Source organism: Ochotona curzoniae, unplaced genomic scaffold (genome assembly GCF_017591425.1).
Source record: "Ochotona curzoniae isolate NIBS_2020 unplaced genomic scaffold, NIBS_Ocur_1.0 contig_2723, whole genome shotgun sequence".
NCBI lineage: Eukaryota > Metazoa > Chordata > Mammalia > Lagomorpha > Ochotonidae > Ochotona > Ochotona curzoniae.
Genome location: NW_024465573.1, coordinates 20,842,798 through 20,865,523, shown reverse-complemented (window position 1 = coordinate 20,865,523; position 22,726 = coordinate 20,842,798). Strand labels below are relative to the sequence as shown.

Here is a 22,726-nt window from a genome sequence, read left to right as displayed (position 1 = left end):
TACATCAAAAATGAAAAAAAATCCTACCGATGCCAAAATATTACCTCAAGGCATCTATTTTTAATCAGTTAAAAATAAAAGATTTGGGGGAGAATCTAAAAAAATAATAATAAATTAGTCCTGGTTTCTGTACATCTCTGCTGGGCAGACCACCAAACCTGAGTGGGAGGGGTGAAGAAGGGAGAGAGGAGAGGGAGAGAGACAGAAACACAGCCAAGCCCTCTCTGAGAGCCTTCCTGACTGCTGAAAACCGAGCTTGTCAAAAAAAACAAATCCATAATGGCCCGAGGCTCCTCTCCAATCTATTTTCTGCTCAGCTGGTTTTAAATGAAGTTATTATGAGTCATTAAAACACCCGCAAGCCAGTGGAAGTCAGCCAATTACAATTTTAAATTTAGCCTGTTCTCTGCCCCATTCTCTTGTTTTCTTCCTTTGCCCACAGAATGCTGCTGCTGTTATTTTTTCCCTCCCTTCCTTTACCCAAAGCAGAAGAGACAGTTATGAAAATGCATAGTAGTGCACAAAACACAGAATCATTCATAGGAAACTCAAATTCTTACACGGAAAAAAATCGCAAACTTTTATCCCCTCCAAAGTCAACCCAGGTTCTGCCTTAGCCTGCTCCATTCCTCAGAAACCCCAGGCCAGGCCCATAAAGGTAAAAGAGGCTGTTTTTCCTGGGCGGGGTCTGGCTGAGCAGCACATGCAGCCATCACACAACATCGGCAAGCCACAGGGCCGAGTCCAAGGCCATGGGCACCTGCATCATCCGAGGATTAATAACCAACGACCGGATTCTGACGCAAAGGTAGAGCAGGCTTTGCAATCAAGCATGAATGTCAGTGGAAGTCACCTGATATGATGAGTACATTTAGGTTTTAAATCTTAAGGTAATGGTCTGTGCGGGCCAGGAGAACAATTTTGAGTATTTCATGTAAACGCTGTTTTTCAATCTCTTTTTGTCCCTCATGCTTGCACACACAACCCCACACAGATATGCATATGCCCTTCACCATGTCCCCCCTCCACACACACACACACACATACAGAGAGCACTCTGCTTAGGACTCAGCACCTCACTGCTGGGAACACAACAGCTTCTCCTGCCTTCCAGCTGGGAAGGACTTCCAACCTGAAGATTTGTCCAAGCCAATTTCCTCTACCGGCCCCCAAAATGGTGAGTCTGCCTGCCCCACAGAACAATCCCTCAGACCTCCACATGTGTGCCCTGTCACCTCCATGCCCCTCTCCCCAATGGTTCTTGTTCAAAACATGCCCAGGCACACACACACAAACCACAGAGGTGCAGGCTGCTGGACCACCTGGGCAGGTACACACTGCACCATCTCTCGGAAAGTCATCAAGGGGCAATGTGGAGACTGGTTGCCCATCTACCTGGTGCCTCTGGGTGAAAAAGTGCCTGGGGTCTATCCCTACCAACTGGCCTTGATGAGAGCAGACTATGGAAGATCAGGAGACTTCCAAGTACACAGGGCCAAGCTACAGATGACTCTTAACATAAGGATCTGGCCTGAGCCCTGTGGAACACAGACTCAAGGCCTGTGAGCTCCACTGCCCCACACTTAGTCACCAGAGCTGAGCAGATGTCCCCACCACATCTGCAGCCCACGAGACTCTCCATTCAACAGAGTCCTCCACCAGCAGCTCCTCTCACCCTCAGTCCATTCTCCTGGAAGCCGAGAAAGCCAGCGCTTTGGGCCTCTCCCTGACACCAGTTTGTGTCCTAGAACAGCTCTCTTCATGGGTGATGTTTAGAATCTGTATATACCTCAGTCCCCACCCTGCCCAAATCAGCCCGTCACCAAACACATGAATGACAGGACAGTGATTTATTCAGCAAATACTTATTGAAGTTTCCTAGAGGACAGACACATGAGGAAAACCATCTGTAAGGTTTCTGTACTCAGCCTGTAGTCCAGGAGTCTCAACATCACCAAGGTGAACTTGGAGTGGCAAATTCCAGTGAGGACTTTACAACACCTAACCCTGCTTGTCTACTTAGTGCACAGCCTCAACACAACTTGGGGAAAATCAAAAAACAAATCAGACCCAGGAAAAGCAACAGCCAAGGCAGAGAAGCCCTACACTCACCCTCATGAGGCAAAAGTCAAAAGTTAAGGTTTTGAGAGTTGAGAACATTGTCCAGTCATTGGCTCAAGAGCTGTTCCCAGGCCTCTGGTTGAGAGTGACATTTTGTTCCCTCATTCAGTGACTGCCCAAGTTGCAGGCTGAGCAATTTTCAGGGAGGGAGGGATCTGGAGACAGACAGGCAGACAGTGAGAAGACAACCCAGGACAGATGGAAATCAAGGCAAAGACGTGCGAGGGAAGATAGGAAATATACACAGGATTGTCAAGAGAGCCGGGGTTGACACAGATACAAGGACAAAAAGATGAAGTGAGATGAGAGAAGACTGGGGGGAAATGGAAGGAGCAGAGAGAAGCATTGCTAAAAAGCAAACACCTGTCACCTCTGACACCTGAGCGCACTGGGAGGCCTGCACTGCCTGCAGCAGTGTGGTGGTCAGGCAAAGCAGCACCTGAGCTGTAGCAGCACAGCCTCAGAAACCAAGACCCAGGCACAGCCAGGGAAAGGAGCTGGGGAAGGAGGAGGCCATGAAATCCCTCCCCAACACCAAGAATCCTTCCAGCAGGGTGCATGCTTGGGAAGCCAAAGAAAGGTGAAAAGAGCCTGGAAGTGAGACACAAACCAGCACTGCCTTTGGGTGGATCCCATGCAAATAATGCCAACTCTGAAACCCATGATCCATTCGTATTCAGACAAAAACTAGGGCCAGCCCTTAGGATGGAGGGAAGCAGCAAGGAAGAGGACAGGACAGAATGAGAATCAACAGTGGACAGACAGATGCCCCTGCAGCTACCCTCAAGGTACCCTTCAGTGCCTAACGGGGATGTCAGCCACCAGCTCTGCACACGCATGTGCAGCCATGGGGCTGTGTGGGAGAAACCACCCTATTCTGGCATAGAAAAATCAGAGAGAGAGAGAGAGAGAGAGAGAGAAAGAAAGAAAGGAGGAGGAAAATTATTACATAATTTCCACTTTTCCTCCACCCTTAAAGTAATGTTCTATCTGACAGGCTCCTCTCTCGCGGGGGGGGGGGAGGGGGATGACAAATCCAATCCCAAATTCAACAGCCTGTGTTCTGTTCAGAGAGCACACAGTGTACTGTACAGCCCATAAAACTCCAAACAGCCTCCAGACACTGCCGCAATCGTCCTCCATCAAAACACTTTGTCTTGCATACAAAAATAAGAGACAGCGCTGAGCAGAATACAAAATCAGCCCATTACAGTACGGGGAGACTGCTCCTTAGCAACCAGGGGGCTCTACAGCCGCGACGCTCTACAGGAAGCAAAATCTGTCGAGCCTGTTGGGCAAATGATAAACATTAGCAGTATTAAAAAACACAAAAGCCATGTAAATGGTTAGACATAATGTGGAAACGAATTTATAGAATGAATTGGGATGGGGGTGGGTGAGGAAGGGGGATAGGCTGGCGATCCAAAGGGGTGGATAAGCCATCCTCCCCAACCCGTGCTAAGGCACCATATGGAGACAGGGATGTATATTTGGGGAGTGGTAGAGTCATGAACCTCTTCTTTCTCACACAGGGGGTGAGAGGTGCAAAACTGAAAAACAGGAGGTAAAGACACTGTCTATTACAATGACCTGCACTCAACTTTCCCAACTTTCTCAGCTGGTCCTGATGAGGGGTCTTCGGGGGGCTGGGGGAGCCTGGATGCACACTCCAGGACCCTCAGAGTGGACAGATTCAAGAGATCTGTCTGTCCTGGGGGCCAGCATCACACCCCCTGCCATCATAGAACCAGACATTTGCTGTCAACAAAATCTCTGGTCCCAAAAAAAACTACCAAATAATAACAATCACAACAAAAAACGACCCAGACAACAAAATCAACAACATCCATCTGGGCTGGAAAATCAGTATATTTCATCAGGTAAAAGGGAAAAACACTCTGGCTGTGAATCAGCAGTAGGGTTTCGGCTCTCAGCCAAAACGGGAGCTGAAAAGCAAAACTATATTCTTTCAGTCTTCGTTGAAGCTCTTGAGGCAGAAAGTGAGAGGGGGCGGGGGCTGAGGAGGGGGCAGCGAGGCAAGGGGCAAGGAGAAGGGGGCAGGAGAGAAATGTATTTTTCATCAGTCAGTGTATAATTTATAAACAGCATTAAACAGTTTTTGTTTTCTTTTTCCTCTCTCCTGTGTATGGGCTTGGACGGCAGTCAAGCCTGCATTAATTTCTGCTTTGGGTACAGTGTGTTCTTGGAGGCGCATCTGCAAGCCATCATAAACTCTCTGGAATGCTGGCAGAACATCCAGACCTGCCGGCAGGCCAGTGACGACACCACTCTGGGAAAAAGTTCGGGAAGCAGGCCAACTCCAGAGGGAGGGGGAGAGAGAGAGGAGAGTGTTCAAGAGAGAACCAGAGAAAACAGCCTTCCTTTCACTCTGCTGTCTCTTCGTGCTCTTTACCCACACAGACCCAAGGGAGGACTCTACGATCTTTGATCTTCAGCTCTCACAACCCACCCCCTCCAAGGTGCCTGCATCTTAGGACCCAGGCCAGGTGGGCTCCTGCGTTGGACCTGGCTGCTATCCTGAAGGCAGAGCTAGCGGAAGTAGGAAGAAGAGGTGGCCAGAGTACAGGCCAAGAAGGCTGGCCATGTGTTCTCCCATGCCTAGCAGTACCCCCATCTTTCTCTGAGCAGATTACAAATTTGGGAGGAGAGAGGGGAAAAAGAGAAGGAAGCTGCAAGCTTAGTGCTGCCACAAGAGCAGAGATCCCCATCTTTAGACCCTAAGGTGCCTCTCCCTCCAATCATGGGCACAAGGACCACCAGGGGGTGCCTCAGCTTGTCATTTTCTTCCCCAATCTTCTTGGTCCCTGAGAAGCAGGTACCTGAAACTCAAAGCTAAGTGGGAAGGAAGGAAGGAAGGGAGGAAGGGAGGGAGGGAGGGAGGGAGGAAAGAAGGAAGGAGGAAGGAAGGGGAGGGGGAGGAGGAAGGGAAGGAGGAAGGAGGGGAGGGAGGGGAGGGAGGGGAGGGGAGGGGAGGGGAGGGGAGGGGAGGGGAGGGAGGGGAGGGGAGGGGAGGGAGGGAGGGAGGAGAGGGAGGAGGAGAGGAGAGGAGGGAGAGGAGAGGAGAGGAAGGAAGGGAGGGAAGGAGGGAAGGAGGAAAGGAGGGAAGGAGGAAAGGAGGAAAGGAGGGAAGGAGGGAAGGAGGGAAGGAGGGAGAAAAAGAGCGAAGAAGGGAGGGAAGGGGGGAGAGAGGAAGGGAGGAAGAAAAGAGAAATAAGATGCAAAGAAAAGATACAAATTTTTGCCATCTGATCATATTCTCTTCTTCCAGGGGATTATAGCAGGGGAAAGCAAAAGAGAATCAACCTGGTTTCTGGTCCCAGGGCTTCCTCTTCCCTTCAGGACAGATGATCCTGATTCTACATCACAGATCCCAGCCACCCCTTGTCACGGCTAGAATCTGCAAACCCATCAGAGAAGCCCATATTCTGCTTCCTCATATTGCTGGTTCACAGCCCAGAGAAGGAGAAGGGAGAAGAGGGGATCTGGCCCCTGGCAGGATCAACTCCCCCAAAAGGACTACATGTCCCTCCCTAGCACAGAACTCTCCACACTACACCCAACGTGGACATGCCACTTTGACTTCCCCAAGTTGCCGTCTAGTCTGCATCAGCAATCCCAGAGTTCCTTCAGTTTCAGAGGGGAAATATGTCTCTTCCTTCCCAAGCTTGCTTCAGGGAAATACCAAGCATTTGGGCTAGGCCTTCCAATGCCTCTTCCCTGCACACGCTGCACTCTGTCCTCTTGCTTGCCCAGCTGACTCCACTTCCCATCAGTGGCTCAGGCTCCTAGCACCTCATCCTTCACCAATTCACCCTGCCCTGCTCTCCTCTGGAACACCCCCTGCCTGCACAGTTCCCTGTCCTGCAGCCCACACTCCATTTTTGTGTCATGATCTCACTGACGTGGTGGATGGAAACTCCCTGAGGGCAGGGATGCTGGCAGTACACAGAGCCAGATCTGCGACATGTGCTTACCTTTATGGGATCTGAAAACATGGTACACCCCAAACAGGACCAGACCACACAAATATGCAAACCTCTAATAGCTTTACAACCCAGTCAAAAAACGGGGCTAAGTGTGTGCTTTTTTCTAACCCATCAGAACATAAAGCTAAGCCATGGGAAACACCACTGGGTGAACAGGAGCCATCCTAGGGCCCATTGCAGACTCAGCTGGAGACATGGGCAGTTTGTGTCGAATGACAAGAGGCATGGGGATATTGAATGCACAGATGCTTCTGGACCCTGTGACCACAAAGGGCAGGTCAGCCACCATCCAGCCCCCAAGTTTCCCCCTTCCCCCAGGTGCTAACTTTGCAAAGCCCCTGAGATTGCCTTTCTTCCCACCCCACCACGGCCCTGTCCCCAACACTCAAACCCTTCAGACTCTCCAAACCTGCCTCCGCACGTGCAAGTCCTGGCCAGCCACCTCGTAGTTCACAACTCAGTTTACTGTTGGTTCATTTAAACTTCTTGTTATTACCAGGTATATCTCATGAACACTTGACTAGTTTACACATTCAAATCCAAATAAAAACTCCAATTAAACTGAACATTGCCTACTACCAGTTAAGGTCTTAAAAACACTAGAAAGAAAAAAAAAGAAGGAAGTAAGAGAGAAAGAGAAACCATGGTCTCTCAGAAGGGCCTCCTACAGGGCAAACTTCTAATTAAACAAATTGTCAATTTCGACACAATGCAAACTGATTTAGGAGTGTAAATTTAGTATTCCAGTCACTGGAAATAAAGCCCTGCGCTGTCGATCTCCTACAGGCTGATTCCATCTGATAGGAAACTCGGAGGAGGAGGAAGCTAAGGACTGGCTGTGGAGGAGAATGAGGCAGGAATATTCTCTGGCTTTCTTGTAATGAACATCTCTGCAGAATTCCATGTGGCCTATTTGCCAGCATCAGAGAAACTCATTCCTTGCCTCTTCCTTCACCCCACCCCTACCAGATTAGGGAAAAAAAAAATTAATCGTGTATGATGACAAACTTGGCTCAGCACTCACTGTACATACTGTACCCACAAGTCTGGCTCCCAGCCAGCCTGGCCGGGCGCCAGAACTACAATAACAAACACTGGCAGTGCTAGCCAAGAGGGGGGTGGGGCCGCAGCACGCAGAGCGAGCAAGGAAGTGAGCTCTGAGCAGCTCTTCCACCCAGCCCCCAAAAACAGCAGGCACAAACACATGGAAGGGAATGGCTGTGACTCTCAGACAGACCCAGGCCCCCGTTCACCAAAGGGGGTGCTCAGGGACTTGGAGTGATTGTCACCCTTTAGGCTCATCCACAGCCTCTGCACCCTCCCTATGAGCTCTGGAAAATGGGTCTGCACTACAGACCTGCAGGTTCCTTCCGACTTTCTGCTGCCTCCCTGCAGCCTCCAAAGCCCAGCAGCTGCAAGACTGTCTCAGGCCTTCCAGTTCAGCATCTCTGCTAGAGCATCCCACAGCTCTGTGAGCTGGCATTGGAGGGCAGCAATCAGAACGGGTAAAAACCTCCACTGGAAGCTGTCAGGGCCAGTCCAGTAAGGCCAGGTGTCTTCAGACAAGCAGCACAAAGGATGGCCCTAGCCTTACTAACCCCCTGCGCTATGTTGTTTTCAAGACACCCCTGTGAGGGATATGTGGGAGAGCAGGCATACACGGGACATGTCCGACTCTGTAAGCTCTGAGCTATGCATCAGTGTGATTCTTCACATCTGCCCAGCCCGAAATCTGCCCTGAGGGACAAGTCATTCCACGCAATCAGCTGCCCTGTCCATGGCGACAGGCAGGCAAAGGGAAAAGCAGAGTCACAGGTCCCAGCTCCCATGGCCTCCAGGCACTCACAGGAGACCACGGGAACTCCAAGGGCTTTCTCAAGGAAAACTGGAGAGTACTCCCCTAAGGAAACCCCTGCTTCCTACTGGTGGGGTGGGGAAAGAGATAACAAAGTCCCCTTGTCTGACTGCGGGGGGGGGGACACCGAGCCCACCTGAATGTGTCAAGGCAGCTCTCTTTCCACACCCAGCTGCCCCTCCAACAGGGCTAGTATGTGTGCTCCACAGGACAGACAGCAGCTAACCTCCACCCTGCTGCACCACCTCCACCTGGAAGAGGCCGCCATGTGTGCCAGGGGGCTCCAGGCTGCCCCTCTGGTGAGCTCCTCCCCAGGCAGAAGCCCAGAGTTCTCCTGAGCTGTTCACCAACTTCCTCCCAGGTTGCACTCATTCATTCAATAAACACTGATCACTCCAGTGTGCCAGGCAACGTGCCAGACACAATGAGGACAGATCGTGTCCCTGAGTAGCAGCTTCAGGTCTGTTACTAGAACAGAGGGCAGGGAAAGTCACCCTTACTAAGGCCTACTGCCTGAAAACATGACATTACAAAGCATGACACTTGATGGGCTTCTTCCATCTCCAGGTGTGCCCCATTTATACCCATGTTAATTCACATTTCTTTCCTAAGTTCATAATATCTAGTGATGGGTGCCCAAATTCCTTCTATCGCTATCACTCTGCCTTCCATGTTGGAGAGGTCAAGGAAGGTCTTAAGTACCCCTAACACAAAGGAAGACAGAGTTCAAAGAGTTTCTATTAAAGAAATGTGAGCACCCAGAGGAGGGCATGATTATTTCTGGCTGTAGACAGTCAACAGTTGAGGAGAGCACTGTGGAAGGGATGCTGGTAGGGCTGTCCTAAGCAGACAGATGGAGTGCATTCAAAGAGCAAGGAGCACATAAGCAACTCAATAAGAAGAGATTATGTCCAGCCTGTATACTGGACTCAAGGAATGGGTCACAGGGGCCAAGTTCCAGAGGACAAGGAAGCTTTAACAGTGGGCTGGGAAGTACAGAGCCTCCTTTCAACATGACCAACACCAGAGCAAAGATGGGACAGGGGTGGCTAACCAGGTTGGCAGGCACTTTGTGAAAGCACACACCAAACCTAAACAATGTCCAAAGCTGGAAAGAAATAAGAAGTTGCAGGGCACACATCACTAAAGCAGCAATATCTAAGCATTCATGAGTGCCAAGTGAGTACTGCAGGCAAGAAAGCCTGGATTTGGGTTTCTGAGAAGGTGGGCAAGACAAGGTTGGGTCAAGGAAGTAAGACGTGGTTTGTGGAGGCCCCACGGGAGACAGAAGCGTGGAGCAGACACACCAAGACAGACAGTTGCCAGGGGTGGCCAAGTCCCTGGATCTGCAAACAGGAAGACTGGGAAATGAGAGGCTGGGCACTTTAAAATGGACTGCAAGGGGCCTCAGGGTAGCTCTACATCCAGGCAATCGAGTTGAAGAAGAGGAATCTGCAACAAAGCCCTTCAACACTGTGGCCACAATGGGGTAGGGAGAAAGCAGAGCACACACAGCTCCCAGGAACAGAGTCTGTGGAGCAAGAAGCTAAAGGACAGCTTTGGGGGGTGGGATGAGGGAGCTGAAGGTGCAAACTGAAGGCACTGACATTCACTAAATACCATTTATACTGCACGGATTTGCTACAGATGTCTTTTATACACACACACAGAGCCAGGTAATACTGAACAACTACATATATAAAACAACTATTATATATAAATATACATATATAATTATTATATTAGCAACACTGCACTTGACTGAGACAGCAACTGGGGTTCACAGAATACATCTGGGCCAAGGTCACAAACATGACCTGAACCCTCCCCTGCCCAAACCTAATGCCCATGCTCATTTCACAATCACAGAAGTACCTGGCAGGCCATAGCTTGCAGCAATATGGGGTAAAAGACGGACCTGGCCATTGCCTAAGTAAGGGGAGACCAAGACCAGTACTAAGACAACTCCTCTCCTCAAGTGATTACCAAACTGAATGGCAAGGTAACTGAGCAGGCCCCTGGCAGGAAGTACTGAGGGGTCTACTACTGGAGGTAGATGACCTCTGCGTGTTATGTTAAGGTTGCAGCACCCAGCCTGCTGAATCCTCCCCTTCCCAAGAATACCGGGGGCCTGCTGACTGTCAGGGGTTTCTCCACTTTCCATGCCTCGTGGAGCAGAGCAGCTTTGCCCAAACATGAGCAAAATTACCAGCAGCCACATAGTCGACCCCACTAGAATTGGATAAAATTAACTTGCAAAAGACAGCACGCTATAACTAGCTTTGTGTTCCAACCTTTCTATATCTATTTAATTAAAGGCTCCTGTATAATGTGAACCCAATAGTCAGATTCATTAGACAGCGAGAACCTAATTCCACAACTGTTTTGCTAATGAAACTGCAGTCTACTTAGGAAGGTAGACCGCACAGGGCACTGGGTGCCCAACTTCACCCTGGGAGATCCAGGGGAGCAGAAGGGTGGGTGCAAACAGATAGGCATGCCATAGAGATGGTTTTTCTGCTCCAGAAACCCATAAGAGTCTCATAACAAAGCACCCCAAGGCCTCGGCTGGCAGATAGGACATGGGAAGGGTGACATCTGAGCCACAGCTGGCTCTGATCAGGGGTAAAAATGGCTGGGTGAGGCAGTTAAGGCATCCTTGCCTACCTGAATGAGCCAGTAAGTGCATTCTCAGACGCAAACTATCCAGGAACCGCTTTCCGCAGAGCTCACACCCGTACGTCTTCATCCCACTGTGCAGCTTCCTGTAAGGGAAAGCAAAAGACAGGTTGCTGCTGCTCAGGCTGGAGAGAAGCCAGGCCCACCCCACCTGGTGGCTTGGTGGCCATCCCTCCACAGGTAAACAAGATGGCAGGTGGAGGGCACAGCATGTATGCAGACACAGCCCTAGGTTCTCAGACTGCCTCAGCCACCCCTTTTTGCCCACATACTGCCAACCCAGAGTTTCTTTCTTGCTCTTGAGCAAGTGCCAAAAGAACAGAGCACAGCCTGTTCCACTGGAACACAGATCAAGGTGTCAGAGGAAGGGAAAAAGAAGCAACCAGCGTAAAACCAAACCAATGTTAAGAGGCCTGCTAGCTTTTCTGTACCCTGACCATGTATGTGCCTGGGTTTCCCCTTCACCTGCAAAACTCAGGAGAGCTGTACCTGGGTCTGTTCTTTGATTCCAAAGGCTACTCCAGAGCCTGGTGCACTGGAATAAGCTGATGAAAGAACTGGTGTCCCTATGGATCCTACAGGCCTCCCCTCTCAGGTCATCCAGATGTTCCAGGTGCTTAAGTAACCCTAGCACACATACCCCTCCTTGAGAACCAGCTTTTAAACTCTTCCCACTATGTCTTGCCTCAAAAGAAAGAAGGTTTTCAAGAAACCAGACAATATCCTATAAACACAAAGTGAGAGTCACTACTTGAGGCTTTTCAAAGCCCTTTCTCATGTAGTATCTGAAATGTATGCTCGCCTCTGGGAAGACAGAGGCTCCTGCAACAACTGGTACAGGCCAAGCATACAACAGTGCTCCCTGCTTAACTGCAGACCCTGTTTTAGTCATGAGCTGGCCATAAGGCCAGTAAGACACAGGGAACAGGGCAGCGAGCAGGGAGTCCAAACAGGGAAGAGGCCCTGAGCCATCAGCTGCCCCAGGATGCTCATTCTCCCACCCACACTCCCATTCTCAGGCCCTGTGTGCCACTGCCGGGTCCAGAATACAGCTTCCGCCTCTGTCCTAGTCAGCACCTTCCTCACAACATCTCCAGGGCCCTGGGCCAGAAGAACCAGGGCAGGCAGTGGCAGCCAGAGGTAGGATCTACAGGACAGACATGAAAGAACACCAAGCACTCTGGAAGCCAACAACCTGGAGCAATCCAAATGTTGCAGTGGTAAAACAGTTGGTAAAGCACTGATTTAATATAAAACCAGGGATGGCAAAGGAGGCACATACCAGGCACCTAAGCCAGCAGCACCCAGATTCAGACCCTAGAGCAGACCACAACAATGTACCAAAGCCAATTGCTGCCATCACCCTCTAAATCCCAGAGTGAGAACATAGCAGTGTGTCCAGGTCATGTGGTATCCTCGCCCAGGGACTTCCAGCACCCAGTTTGCAGGCGCCATGATCTGAGGATAGTCTGCCATGTCCAATGTGGGCAGTCTTTCGAGAGCATCACACACAGTTCTCTTCACAGAACTCTTTCCCAACCACACTGTCTTGTTTGCTTACTTTCTCTTCACTCCCTTGCCAAAGACAAATGATTTCTCAATCCCAAGTGCACATAGGCGAGCACAGACTCACACACAAACACACCCATCCATGACTCTGTAGCCCATTCCACCCCCTCCGCCTTGCGTTATCTTAACTCCCAGCCATTGCTGATCCATCCAAATTGAGAAACAGTAACAGTACAGAACATTTGAACTGAACATTCTTTACTCCAAATATATTTCACAACCCTGGGTACTGGGACATGTCCCAATTGTGTCTGGGGTAAAGTATGTTTTTAAACATATACCCAGGGAGGTGCATGCATATACCTGCACACATATTTATATGCTTGTGCATGTGCACACACACATATGTACACATGGTGGCAGAGTATTTTTGTCCCTTGCTCAGGGATGATGGATGCTTGCTTTTTCAGAGACACACGACAGAGTGGCAAAGGCTCATGTCACAAAGGGTTGGGCAGGTGAATTTCATACACACAATCACAGTGAGGCTTGGTGGAGGGCAGAGCAGGGGGGGGGCTCCCTTCATTCATTCCCCTCCTTTGCCTTGCTGGTGATTCATCAGTGGTACTCAGCTCTCGGAATGGCTACCAGGAGGAGCAGGAAGCCAGGCAGCCATCCACACCTGTTTTCCAAAAGGACTCCCAGTGTTCAGTCTTCAGATTTTAGGAGCCACCTCCAGACAAAACTTACCTCTGGGAATCCCATCTGATCCCTCCAAGGGTTCCAGAACAAATAAACTGCCCCTGACACTCTGGTTATTACTATTGTCTTCTCTCTAGATGCCCACAGACTGGCGTAGCAAGAGGCAAAAGTGGTCCTTGTTGGCCAACTGGATTTGCATAGTGGGGAAGGTGTTTATGCTTACCCTGTTAGTACCAAGGTTGCAGGGTGGAGGAAAGATGCCCAGTGAGCAAGAATCAGATCTCCATTCTGATTCAGCCATTAACTCACTTTGAGACCTTGGACAAGCCACACTACCATAGTCTCTCTACTCCTTCTTCCCTCTAAACAATGCAGTTAACATCTTAACTTTATTAAAAATTCTTACCCACTTCCTTTCACCCAGCCTCACAGGAGTCCTCTAAGTGAGACGATGATTCTTCCTGAACCATGTCTCACCTGTCACCACTCCCTGTGATGCCTTCCAATATTTGGTATTCTGACAAGATTAGATCTAGCCAAACTCCAGACCCAATCTGGCAAATTATTCATTATAAAATTTTATGATTCAGGCAACTTGAGTTTCATCCTTTATTCACTTGCTAGTCATCTTTACCAAAAGAAACTTCTAGAATTCATCAACAAACTCTGTGGAACCACTCTGTTGTTGCCAAGTGTTCCCCAGTGTTCAAAGACACAGGGGTGTTGTACTGTCCAAAGCTCAGGGTAAAAACAGTGCCTGCAACTGATCACACTATAACTCAGTACCCAACATGGGGAACAGAGGTCAGTATGGCATCCAGGTGAACCGTATGTGGGACAAGGACAAAGGTCTTACCCCACTGGCAGCTCACAAAGCCTGGAAAAAGAAAGAGAACAGCTTTCCAGGTCTCTCTGGGAGTTCAGCAGAACCCACCCTGGGTTCCTTAATTCATATTCACATACCAAAGGAAGACAGAAACAGTTGGCTCTCCTATTCCAAGACAGAGGATATGACAGAGAAGAATTTTAAGAGCATGCAAGAAACTCTGCCATCAGAAGATGCCATGGCACAGTCCACAGAATGGTCAGTGCAGGAACTGGATTTCAACTGGGTTACTACAGCAAAAGTGCTAATTGGTATGAACACATGATCCATCCTCTATAGACAACAAGATCCTAGCACCATCCCTGTGCTATGCAACTGCAAGGCATTTCGATCAAGCTGTAATCTCTACCCACATCTTTCTTCTTTACTGCACATACTCAGACTTTTCCCAGCCCGCTCCTATCTTTCCACAATTTGGCTGCACAAAGCCATCTGGGATCAGTAGCCTCCACTGTGACACAGGGAAAGAGAACTGCTAGAAACATTTTTGTACCTTTCTTCATAACACCTAGTTGATGATTTTTCACCCATTCTTCTCTGAGAAGAAGCAATGTAGAAAAGAACCTGGCTCAGCCTGACCCAAGCATCTCTTCCTCTTCCTCAGCAGAGAATCCATCCCCCCATGCATCCTCTCCTTCCTATCCATTGTGGAGGAACAGACTCGAGTCCTTTCCTACCTGCCATGCTGATTGACACCAGGCCACATCTAACTCCTTCGGTAAACTCACTTTGCTCATAACAGATTTTTGCTTACATCCATAGAGAAGGGAAACAAAATTAACTTCTAGCAAGTTTCCATCTATATTTCCAAGAAACCTAAGTCATTATAAGAAATGAGAGCTAAACAAATCTGGGCTTTTTATTTTATTTTTTTTTTTTGATTTTTTTATTTTTATTATTTTTTCATTGGAAAGGCAGATATACAGAGAGGAGGAGAGACAGAGAGGAAGATCTTCCGTCCGATGATTCACTCCCCAAGTGACCGCAATGGGCCGATACTATGCCGATCCGAAGCCAGGAGCCTCTTCCGGGTCTCCCACGCGGGTGCAGGTTCCCAAAGCTTTGGGCCGTCCTCGACTGCTTTCCCAGGCCATAGGCAGGGAGCTGGAAGGGAAGCGGGGCTGCTGGGATTAGAACCGGCACCCATATGGGATCCCGGGCGTGCAAGGCGAGGACCTTTAACCACTTGCGCCACCACGCCGGGCCCAAATCTGGGCTTTTTAACAAGTAACTGAAGGATCATTTCTTCCCACCAATTCTCAATTCCCACTAGTAAAATAAAGCTACTAAGGCACACGCTCATCATCTGAACCACTCCTATGCCACTGCAAATCTAAAAATCTAGCAATTCTTTCTGGATTGGACTGCAAACTTAATAATGACAGAAGTCCTGTCTGCATCTTCTTCAGGGAGCCAAACTTAAAAGTGACTGCTCAATATTGCTGAAGAAATACCTCTACATGGAGTACAAGTTAGGGCATTCCTCTTCTGATTCCAATGATAATTCAACTACAACAGCTTCACAGGCAGCCTCAAGTTTAGTACTGGACCCTGTGCAGTGAGCTCAGGAAGTCCACACAAGGAAAGCCAAGGGCTATTTCACAGCAGCATGAAGCCTCAGCTTGAGAGCAATCTTGTATTTTCCAGGTGAGCCTACATCAAGTCAGCCTGCTGAGACCCACAACAGTCGTCTTAACAGCAAAGGAAAGACCCTCATCAAATCCATCCTCCTTTCCTACTACCTTCAGTCAATGGCCCCTAAGGAATGCCCTCTATGTTCATCTTCGTCTTTCGGCAGGAAGGGTTCAACCCACTTCCATCTCAGGCATCAGTGACCCAAGGGAAGAAGGCCGGGAGAGGACTTCACTGTATCACCAAGAGCCAAGGGAAAAAGCTAGCAGCCTTAGCTGCCTGATAGAACAAGCATATAACCAACACTAAATTTCCTTCCAAGTTCCTTTGCCTGCAGATGAATAGCCATGGTTGGAGCCGATCAGGAGTCAGAGAAGGTTTAAGGATAAAACTCTCTGTTCCATCAACCCAATCTGATTCTCTCACTTTGAAGATGAAATTTCCTCACTTGTGAGTTCCAGCCAACCGTGCTAGGAACTAAGACCAGTACTTGGGGAACATGAGCAGGAGGGACCTCCATAGCTGTCCTCTCCCATTCCCCAGAATGAGGAAGACTATAAAGTGGAGAATCCACCTGTGAGGGCTTTTGTAAGATCATGTTTTCCTTGTTCTCAGCTTACCTGACCCAGGTCAATCCCAAGATCAGGCAATGGGTTCCAGACTGTCATGATTCACCCTACTCTACTAGGCTGCTCAACATGCAGAAGTCATCCCAGCACTTAAACGCTATCATGTGATCAACTCTGAGCTTCCTAGGGGTTCTCAGAACAGACAGAAAGGATGGAAGCTTCCAAACTATAATCTAAATAACCAAATGGCTCTCTCTGAAAGCTTGGTATCCACGGGAAAACCAACTGCCACCAACATGTTCTACTTTCCTTGTGATCTCACCACCCAGCAAACTTCCTGGTCCTCTCATGAGCAGGGCTTGGCCAGTTGGCCCTGACTGCTGCCGTGATTCCCTGTGCATGGAGAGCATCAGCAGGTTGCTCCATCTACATTCTCAGTCTCAGAGGTAATGACTTACCAGCACTGTGGGAGGAGAACCTCACCTTGTCTTCCCTTTTTCAAGGAAACAGAATTTAGAAAGGGAAGAGCCTACACTCCTCAGCAAAGAGCTTGTTCATCTTTCTTGAACCCCTGTTTAACTTCAAGAAAGTACCTAAGTGCCTGTTTATCTTTCACTCAAATAACTCAAGCCCAACAGCCAATACACCATCCTGTGCTTTGCTTTTAAGATGAAGGGATGAATGAAAAAGTATTAAGTTTCAAGAATTTCATCCCCAAGACATCCTCCAGGAAGATTGCAGGTGTTTCCATATTGAGTCCAATATCCTAAACTTCCTTCAGGTCTTCATGCAGGAAAGCAACAGTCTGAGCAGAGCTTGTTCTCACAGAGACCACCACCCTAAGCCAGACAAAGTTCCCCACTTTCAAAAGTTGACATCAGATCTTCCCAAGTAATGCCTCCTAATGCTACCAACAGTGCTATATTCCAAGGACAGGTCACTAGTCACATTTAGTGTCATTCATCTTACCTGTCTTCTTGGTATCCAACTCTCTGACTCAAAGCTCAGCCATGTGTAAGTTCTCTGACACCAGAAGCTCTCTAAGGACAGGATGCAGGCTCTCTGTCTTCAATGCCCTCAGCGTAGGTGCAGGCAGCCAGGGTAGATGAAAGAAAAACTACTGCTAGTGAAATTATTGCTGCCACCCTAAATCACAGGGACGTCTGGGCACTACCATTCAACCCTAGAATTGTCCAGAAGAAAGAGAAGGCTTGGAGACCCATGGGAGAAAGAGAAGAGACAGTTTAAAATTATGGATGGGAAGTGGGTCACTTTTATTTTCTCAAGGCATAAGGGAAATTATCCTTTTACTTTTTTTTTTAATGTTGAGATTAGACAATCATTTGACAGGCTGTGAATGCTTAGCTGGTATTACCACAAATTATCCTCTCAGCAATAGAGTTCGTTGCTCCCTGACTAGTCAATATTAATAAACATTACCGAATGCTTTTACAACACAATTTATTTTTTAATATGGCTCTTTATGTATGCTATAAAGTAAATATACCAATAAAAGCCAAAGCTCTCAAACAACAGATTTTTTTTTATTTAGAAACAACCAAGAACTAACAGAGTACTAGATAATACCTGGCATGCAGCAAGTAAGGGACAGAGGGAGGCCAGCAGGTGCTTTTCTGCTGGAGATTCCAGCCTATACAGTTACAGAAGGTGGTGTCCATTTGGTTGTCTTTGGAGCTTTTTAAGGGGCAGGGGAGAAAGTACTAAAAAGGCCATGTTTTCCTCCCAAGAACCATCTAGATAAAGATATACAAATAGATAGATAGACAGATAGACGGACAGACAGACAGACCTGACTCACACACGGATATCGATCAATTGCACTGGTGTTCATTCTAGCTCTTCTGGTGACCATCAGCTAAGCTTGGGCAAACCACTTACCCACCCTCAAGTGCCTCTCCACCTTTGCGACACAGCAAGGGTTGGGCTAGAGGATTGCATGAGTTCTTTCCAATCAGATGTACAAAATTCAAAGGCTGCAGGACTAATAGGGACATGTGCCAGGTGGATAAGGCTCCTTCATGAAGGACCCATCTCACAGATTTATCTTCTCCATCTTTTGTCATCGGGCCCAAAACATAGTAGGGACTCAGCACATTTGTGCTGAATGAACAAATAACAAGGAAAGTTTAAACAGAAAAATGAGAAGGGGAGAAAAATAAACCTCCTACACACCCACCAGATCCACCCACATATATTGGAGTGCTAGAACAATTGTCTCTGTTGTCCAAAGGAGGAACTCCCCCTGAGCCCCTTGGAAAGAAGGCTCGCCCCCTGCCTTGGCCTGGGATCAAGGCCAATCTGAAGCTGGCTCTGCAGTGGAAGGCACTGTCCTGAGCCCAGAAAATTCTAGGAAGGACAATGGCAGTTCCCAGGGCTACAACCACCCTGAGTACAGTACTTTCAGATAAGGCTGCCTGCCTGTGTTAAAATACGATGTCAGAAATGACAAAGGGACTAATCTGAGGCAGCAAGTGCTCAGGCAGGGACCTCAATGGCCGCCGCACACCAGGAGGCCGGGGCTTCTGGCGGTTACGCAACCAGCCCTTTGTTTTAAAAAACCGAGTTCTCCAAAGTCAGCTATTTGAAATATCTCTATCAACAAATTTCACCAAGAACAAAAGTTTTTCATTTGGGCACCGGGTTGCGGGGTGATCTTATCACACACAATCTCATACAGTCTCTTTCAACAAGGTCTTAACGTGCTTATCTGTGAAGTTCCTGGTAGCCAAATATGATTGAAATGTTCTATTTATGCCCACTGGATTAAGGAGATGTTGCAAAACTGCACAAAAACCTGGCAGATGTAAGCAAGGTATTACAGCCTGGCAGTTAAGATCTGAGGGGAAAGGATCAATACCCACTTTGGTAGTTCTCTTTCTTTTCTTTTTTTCTTTTAAGAAACCAGCGAAGTTCAGCTTTTAGACAAGGGAAAAGGAAAAATTGTCGAATGCCTTCGGGTTTGCAGCTTCTTGGAGCCAGTTCCAAGCCCAGAACAGGGTGCTGTGCTGCACGCTTGATGATGTCAGCTTAGAGAAACAAAAATAAATCCCAAATATTCTCTCCAGATCCTAAAAAGCCCTAAAATGGAATTCAATGGTGGCTCTGGATGAGCAGGATTTCTTTTGTTTTCCTTCCCTCCCACATGAGGCTTTTAACCAGCACAAATAGCCAATTTCTGGGAAAACAGTTTTCAAAAAGCGACAGGCTTTTCTTTCCTTCTTTTGCCTGGGGTGTGTGGAGGAAACATCTTTGTCTCCCGGTTATCTCCGCTGGATTCTGATGTTTCCACTTTAGCCAGGAAGCCAAACTGCTGCCTTCAAATCCCAGCAACCAGCGGTGCAAACCAGGGAGAGTGGTGAGCATCAGGGAGAGTTATTGAAGGCTTCCCAAGAAGGCGTCTTTGGAAATGAAACTTTCCCCGCAAACCTTTGTAATGTCTATTGCTTTATTCTTTCTACTCTAAGACACTGAAAATTAAATTATTCCCCTCTGAAGTGCCCAAGCTGAAGAGCCATCACTTGAACCATCAGCTATGGCCAGGAGATGAGACTGGGCAGATTAACTGGACACCAAGGCACATTTAAAGAAAGAAAAAAACACAAAAACCAAATAGTCAGTCACAACTTCTCTCTCTCTCTCTCTCTCTTTTTTTGTTCTTAGAAGATCTAGTTGATGGAGGTTATGGAATAATCAAACAGATGCATTTGCATTTCCTGAGGATCATCTCAATTACACTGCGGCTGGGCCAGGGACTGTGGGCACACTGTGTGGACAAGGAAACTTAGGCTGAATAACTTACTTTCCCACACAGGCAGGCAAAAGTCTCCAGACTTCTCAGGATCTGCCTTCACATTTACCCACCATAGGAGAGACCACAGGCCCTCAATGTCCATCCCAAGCCTGAGCACTGAGATCTTTCCAGGCAAGGAAAACTGTCAGCTAGAGGGAAGATGCACAGCACTGCCTGCAAGTGGCTTGACCTCACCGCAGACAGGCAAGAACAGAAACGCTGCTAAGAGCAAAGGCAGCACTTGGCATCCACATACAAGCTGGGCTTCATGGAGGATTCTGCAACCTCCCACAACTCACCTGGTATCTATGAAGCATCTACATCCTGTGTGTCAGGCTCTCAGCAAGTCACACTGCACTTGAGCCAAGCTCACCTGGGGAGGTTCCGCATCAACATCCTTCCCCATTAGCTCACTTTACTGATTTCCTTGATCCCACTTAACACAGTAGGGAGCTGCACATTGCTTTATTCGTATCCTTGATCTCTATGAGACTATAAGTAACATTTAGACAGTAACTATGCTATGTGCTCAGAGGCTGGCAGCAAGCCTGGGACCGAGCAGGCAGTCGGGACATTTCTCCAACACAGTACCTGCATACTGTGTAACATTGCTCCCAAAAGTGTACCACTCAGTGGTTTCTAGTGTACTCCACAACTGTACAACCATGACTATCAACTCCACAATATTTTCATCACCTTAAAAAGAAACTCTGTGCCTATTAGCAGTCATTTCTCTTTCCTGTCAAGCCTATACTAGGGCACAATCTCATCCACCCACTACTTATTTGGATTTGCCTGTTTTGAAAAGTTGATCCACATGAGATCCTACAGCGTGTGTGTGCTTTTGAGTGTGGCTTCTTTCTCACAGTGCGCTGTTTCAAACTTCATCCCTACTGGCACTCATACCAGGGCCTCACTCCTTTATTTTATGCAGTAAGATTCCATTGCAGGTGTGTGCCATGTTTTGTGTCCACCTTCTCATTAGCTAATGCACACTGGGCTGCTTCCCTCTTTGATTATTCTGGAATCACACTGTTATGAACATTCCCACCAAGCACATTCATGGGTAACTGTTTTCAGTTCTTCTTGCTGAACACCCAGGGGTAGAACCGCTAGATAATTTGACATCTCTACGTTTAACCTTTTAAGGACCGGCCAGACCATGTCCCAAAGCAGCTGCACCACTGGGCACTCCTGTTAGCAATAAAGGAGATTTCCAATTCTCAGTACACTTCCAAGCCAGAGGAATAAGGGACCAGAGATCCCTTCTGCTGAGAGAGTCTCCAGAGAAAGAGACACACTCTCCTTCTGCTTTGGTCAATCAGGATCTGCATCTGCCTGCCTAAAGAAAGCCATTTATGTTTGGTTCATTTTAATAGGATCAAATGGAGAAAAAAGGGGAAAAAAGCCACCTGACAGCTCAAAGTGAATCACATATGTGATTTCAACCCCTACCCTTCACTCCACAACTAGACTCATTAATTTAATAACGCACACACTCCTTACTCAGATTCAGCTGAAAAATATGAGTAGCATCCCAAGTTCACTGCAGCTGTCTTTGATGTAGCCAAAAGAGCCTGATCCGTGCCCATGATGGTAAGGGTGCAGACAGACTTAATCATATTTAAAAGCCCACAAGCAAACCAGAAAGTTCCTCCAGATCCACTCGGGCAGAGAGGCCCACAAGCTGGCACCTGCGGAGAAGAGTAGACGGCCAAGAGTCAACCATGGCCTCTTTGCCTCTAAGGCCAGTGGAGCGAGCAGCATGTCCCATGCCTGGAGAATTCTGCCCAGTGCTCCCCTGACCACCACCACCCCCTCTTTTCCTGTCTCTGTAAGAGCGGCCAGCCGTAGTCCTTTCTGCACAGACTCCTTGCAAAGAACAAACAAACAAAGGCTGGGACGGAGCAAGGCCCTTTGCAAGCTGCAGGTAATTAAAACAGCCTGTAAATGCCCCAGCAGAAAGCACTTCAAAGACACAGTAATTCCAGCAATGGCCAGTCAAGACTGTGTGGTGTAAAAATTATGAGTTTTCCCAACGGGGAGCTTTGTGTGAAAAGGACAGGAGTTGGTGGCAAAGGGAGGGTGAGCCACGCAGAGGGAGTTTACAATTGGTGTCCAGCGTGTGTGGGATGCCATTGCAGGGGGAGACACACGCAGGCCAGAGAAAGGGGTCTGTGTGCATGTGCGTGTGTGAGAGAGTGAGCATACAATTCATCATGTGGGCATAGAATTAAAAAGAAAAATAAAATAAGAGCAGCAAATTCACATCCTCTTCCCCGCTGGGCCTCATTTTCATGTGGAGAAGGACCAGACAGCTTGTGCATGCCCCTGGCTCCTAACTTGCAAGACTGCCGAACATGCAGGAAATGTTTGGTACTGACGAGGTGGGCCCAGGAGCACCTGAGGCTCCACAGCAAGCAGCTCCCTGGATATAGGAGCCCGGTCTCACAAGTCCGACATACAACAGCCAGCAACACGCTGCAAGCTCTGCTCCTCTGAAACACGGGGTGAAGCAGACAGCAGCTTCACCTGGACCATGGCTCCCTTGGCTAACCCCCCCACCACCTGACATCGTGACCAATCCTTGAGCTGTACACGTGAGAAGGGTGGCTGCAGCCTCGATGCACGAGGAGTCTAGCCCTGTTTCTGAGAATATACAAACTGACACCTATCATTGACTCCTGGCTACAGCAGTGTACATTTTAGGAAAAACAGGCCTACTGCTAGCTTAGCTTTCCTTTATTTATTTATTTATCTTGTGCATATTCCCTGCCGAGACCAGATTTCCCCCAAAGGAACATTTCCCAAGGCAGCAGGGCCAATAGTAGCAACCCCAGAAAGCCTTCCCCAGCCTACTCCATCCTTCCTTCCTCATCATGTTCTTTCTCTCCCATGTTTACTGCTGTACAAACAGCCCTCAGGTGCCTCTGCCAATTTCTCTGTCCAGCTAGA

General features: G+C 48.3%; 1 protein-coding gene across 1 annotated transcript in view; it reads right to left on the bottom strand.

Annotated features, from left to right (window-relative positions):
• Positions 1-22,726, bottom strand: part of ZBTB16 (zinc finger and BTB domain containing 16) — a 183,166-nt gene that overhangs the window by 80,333 nt on the left and 80,107 nt on the right. Inside the window, exon 3 of the mRNA XM_040976966.1 lies at positions 10,651-10,748. Coding sequence (XP_040832900.1) covers positions 10,651-10,748 — 98 coding nt within the window. The remainder of the gene's footprint in view (positions 1-10,650; positions 10,749-22,726) is intronic.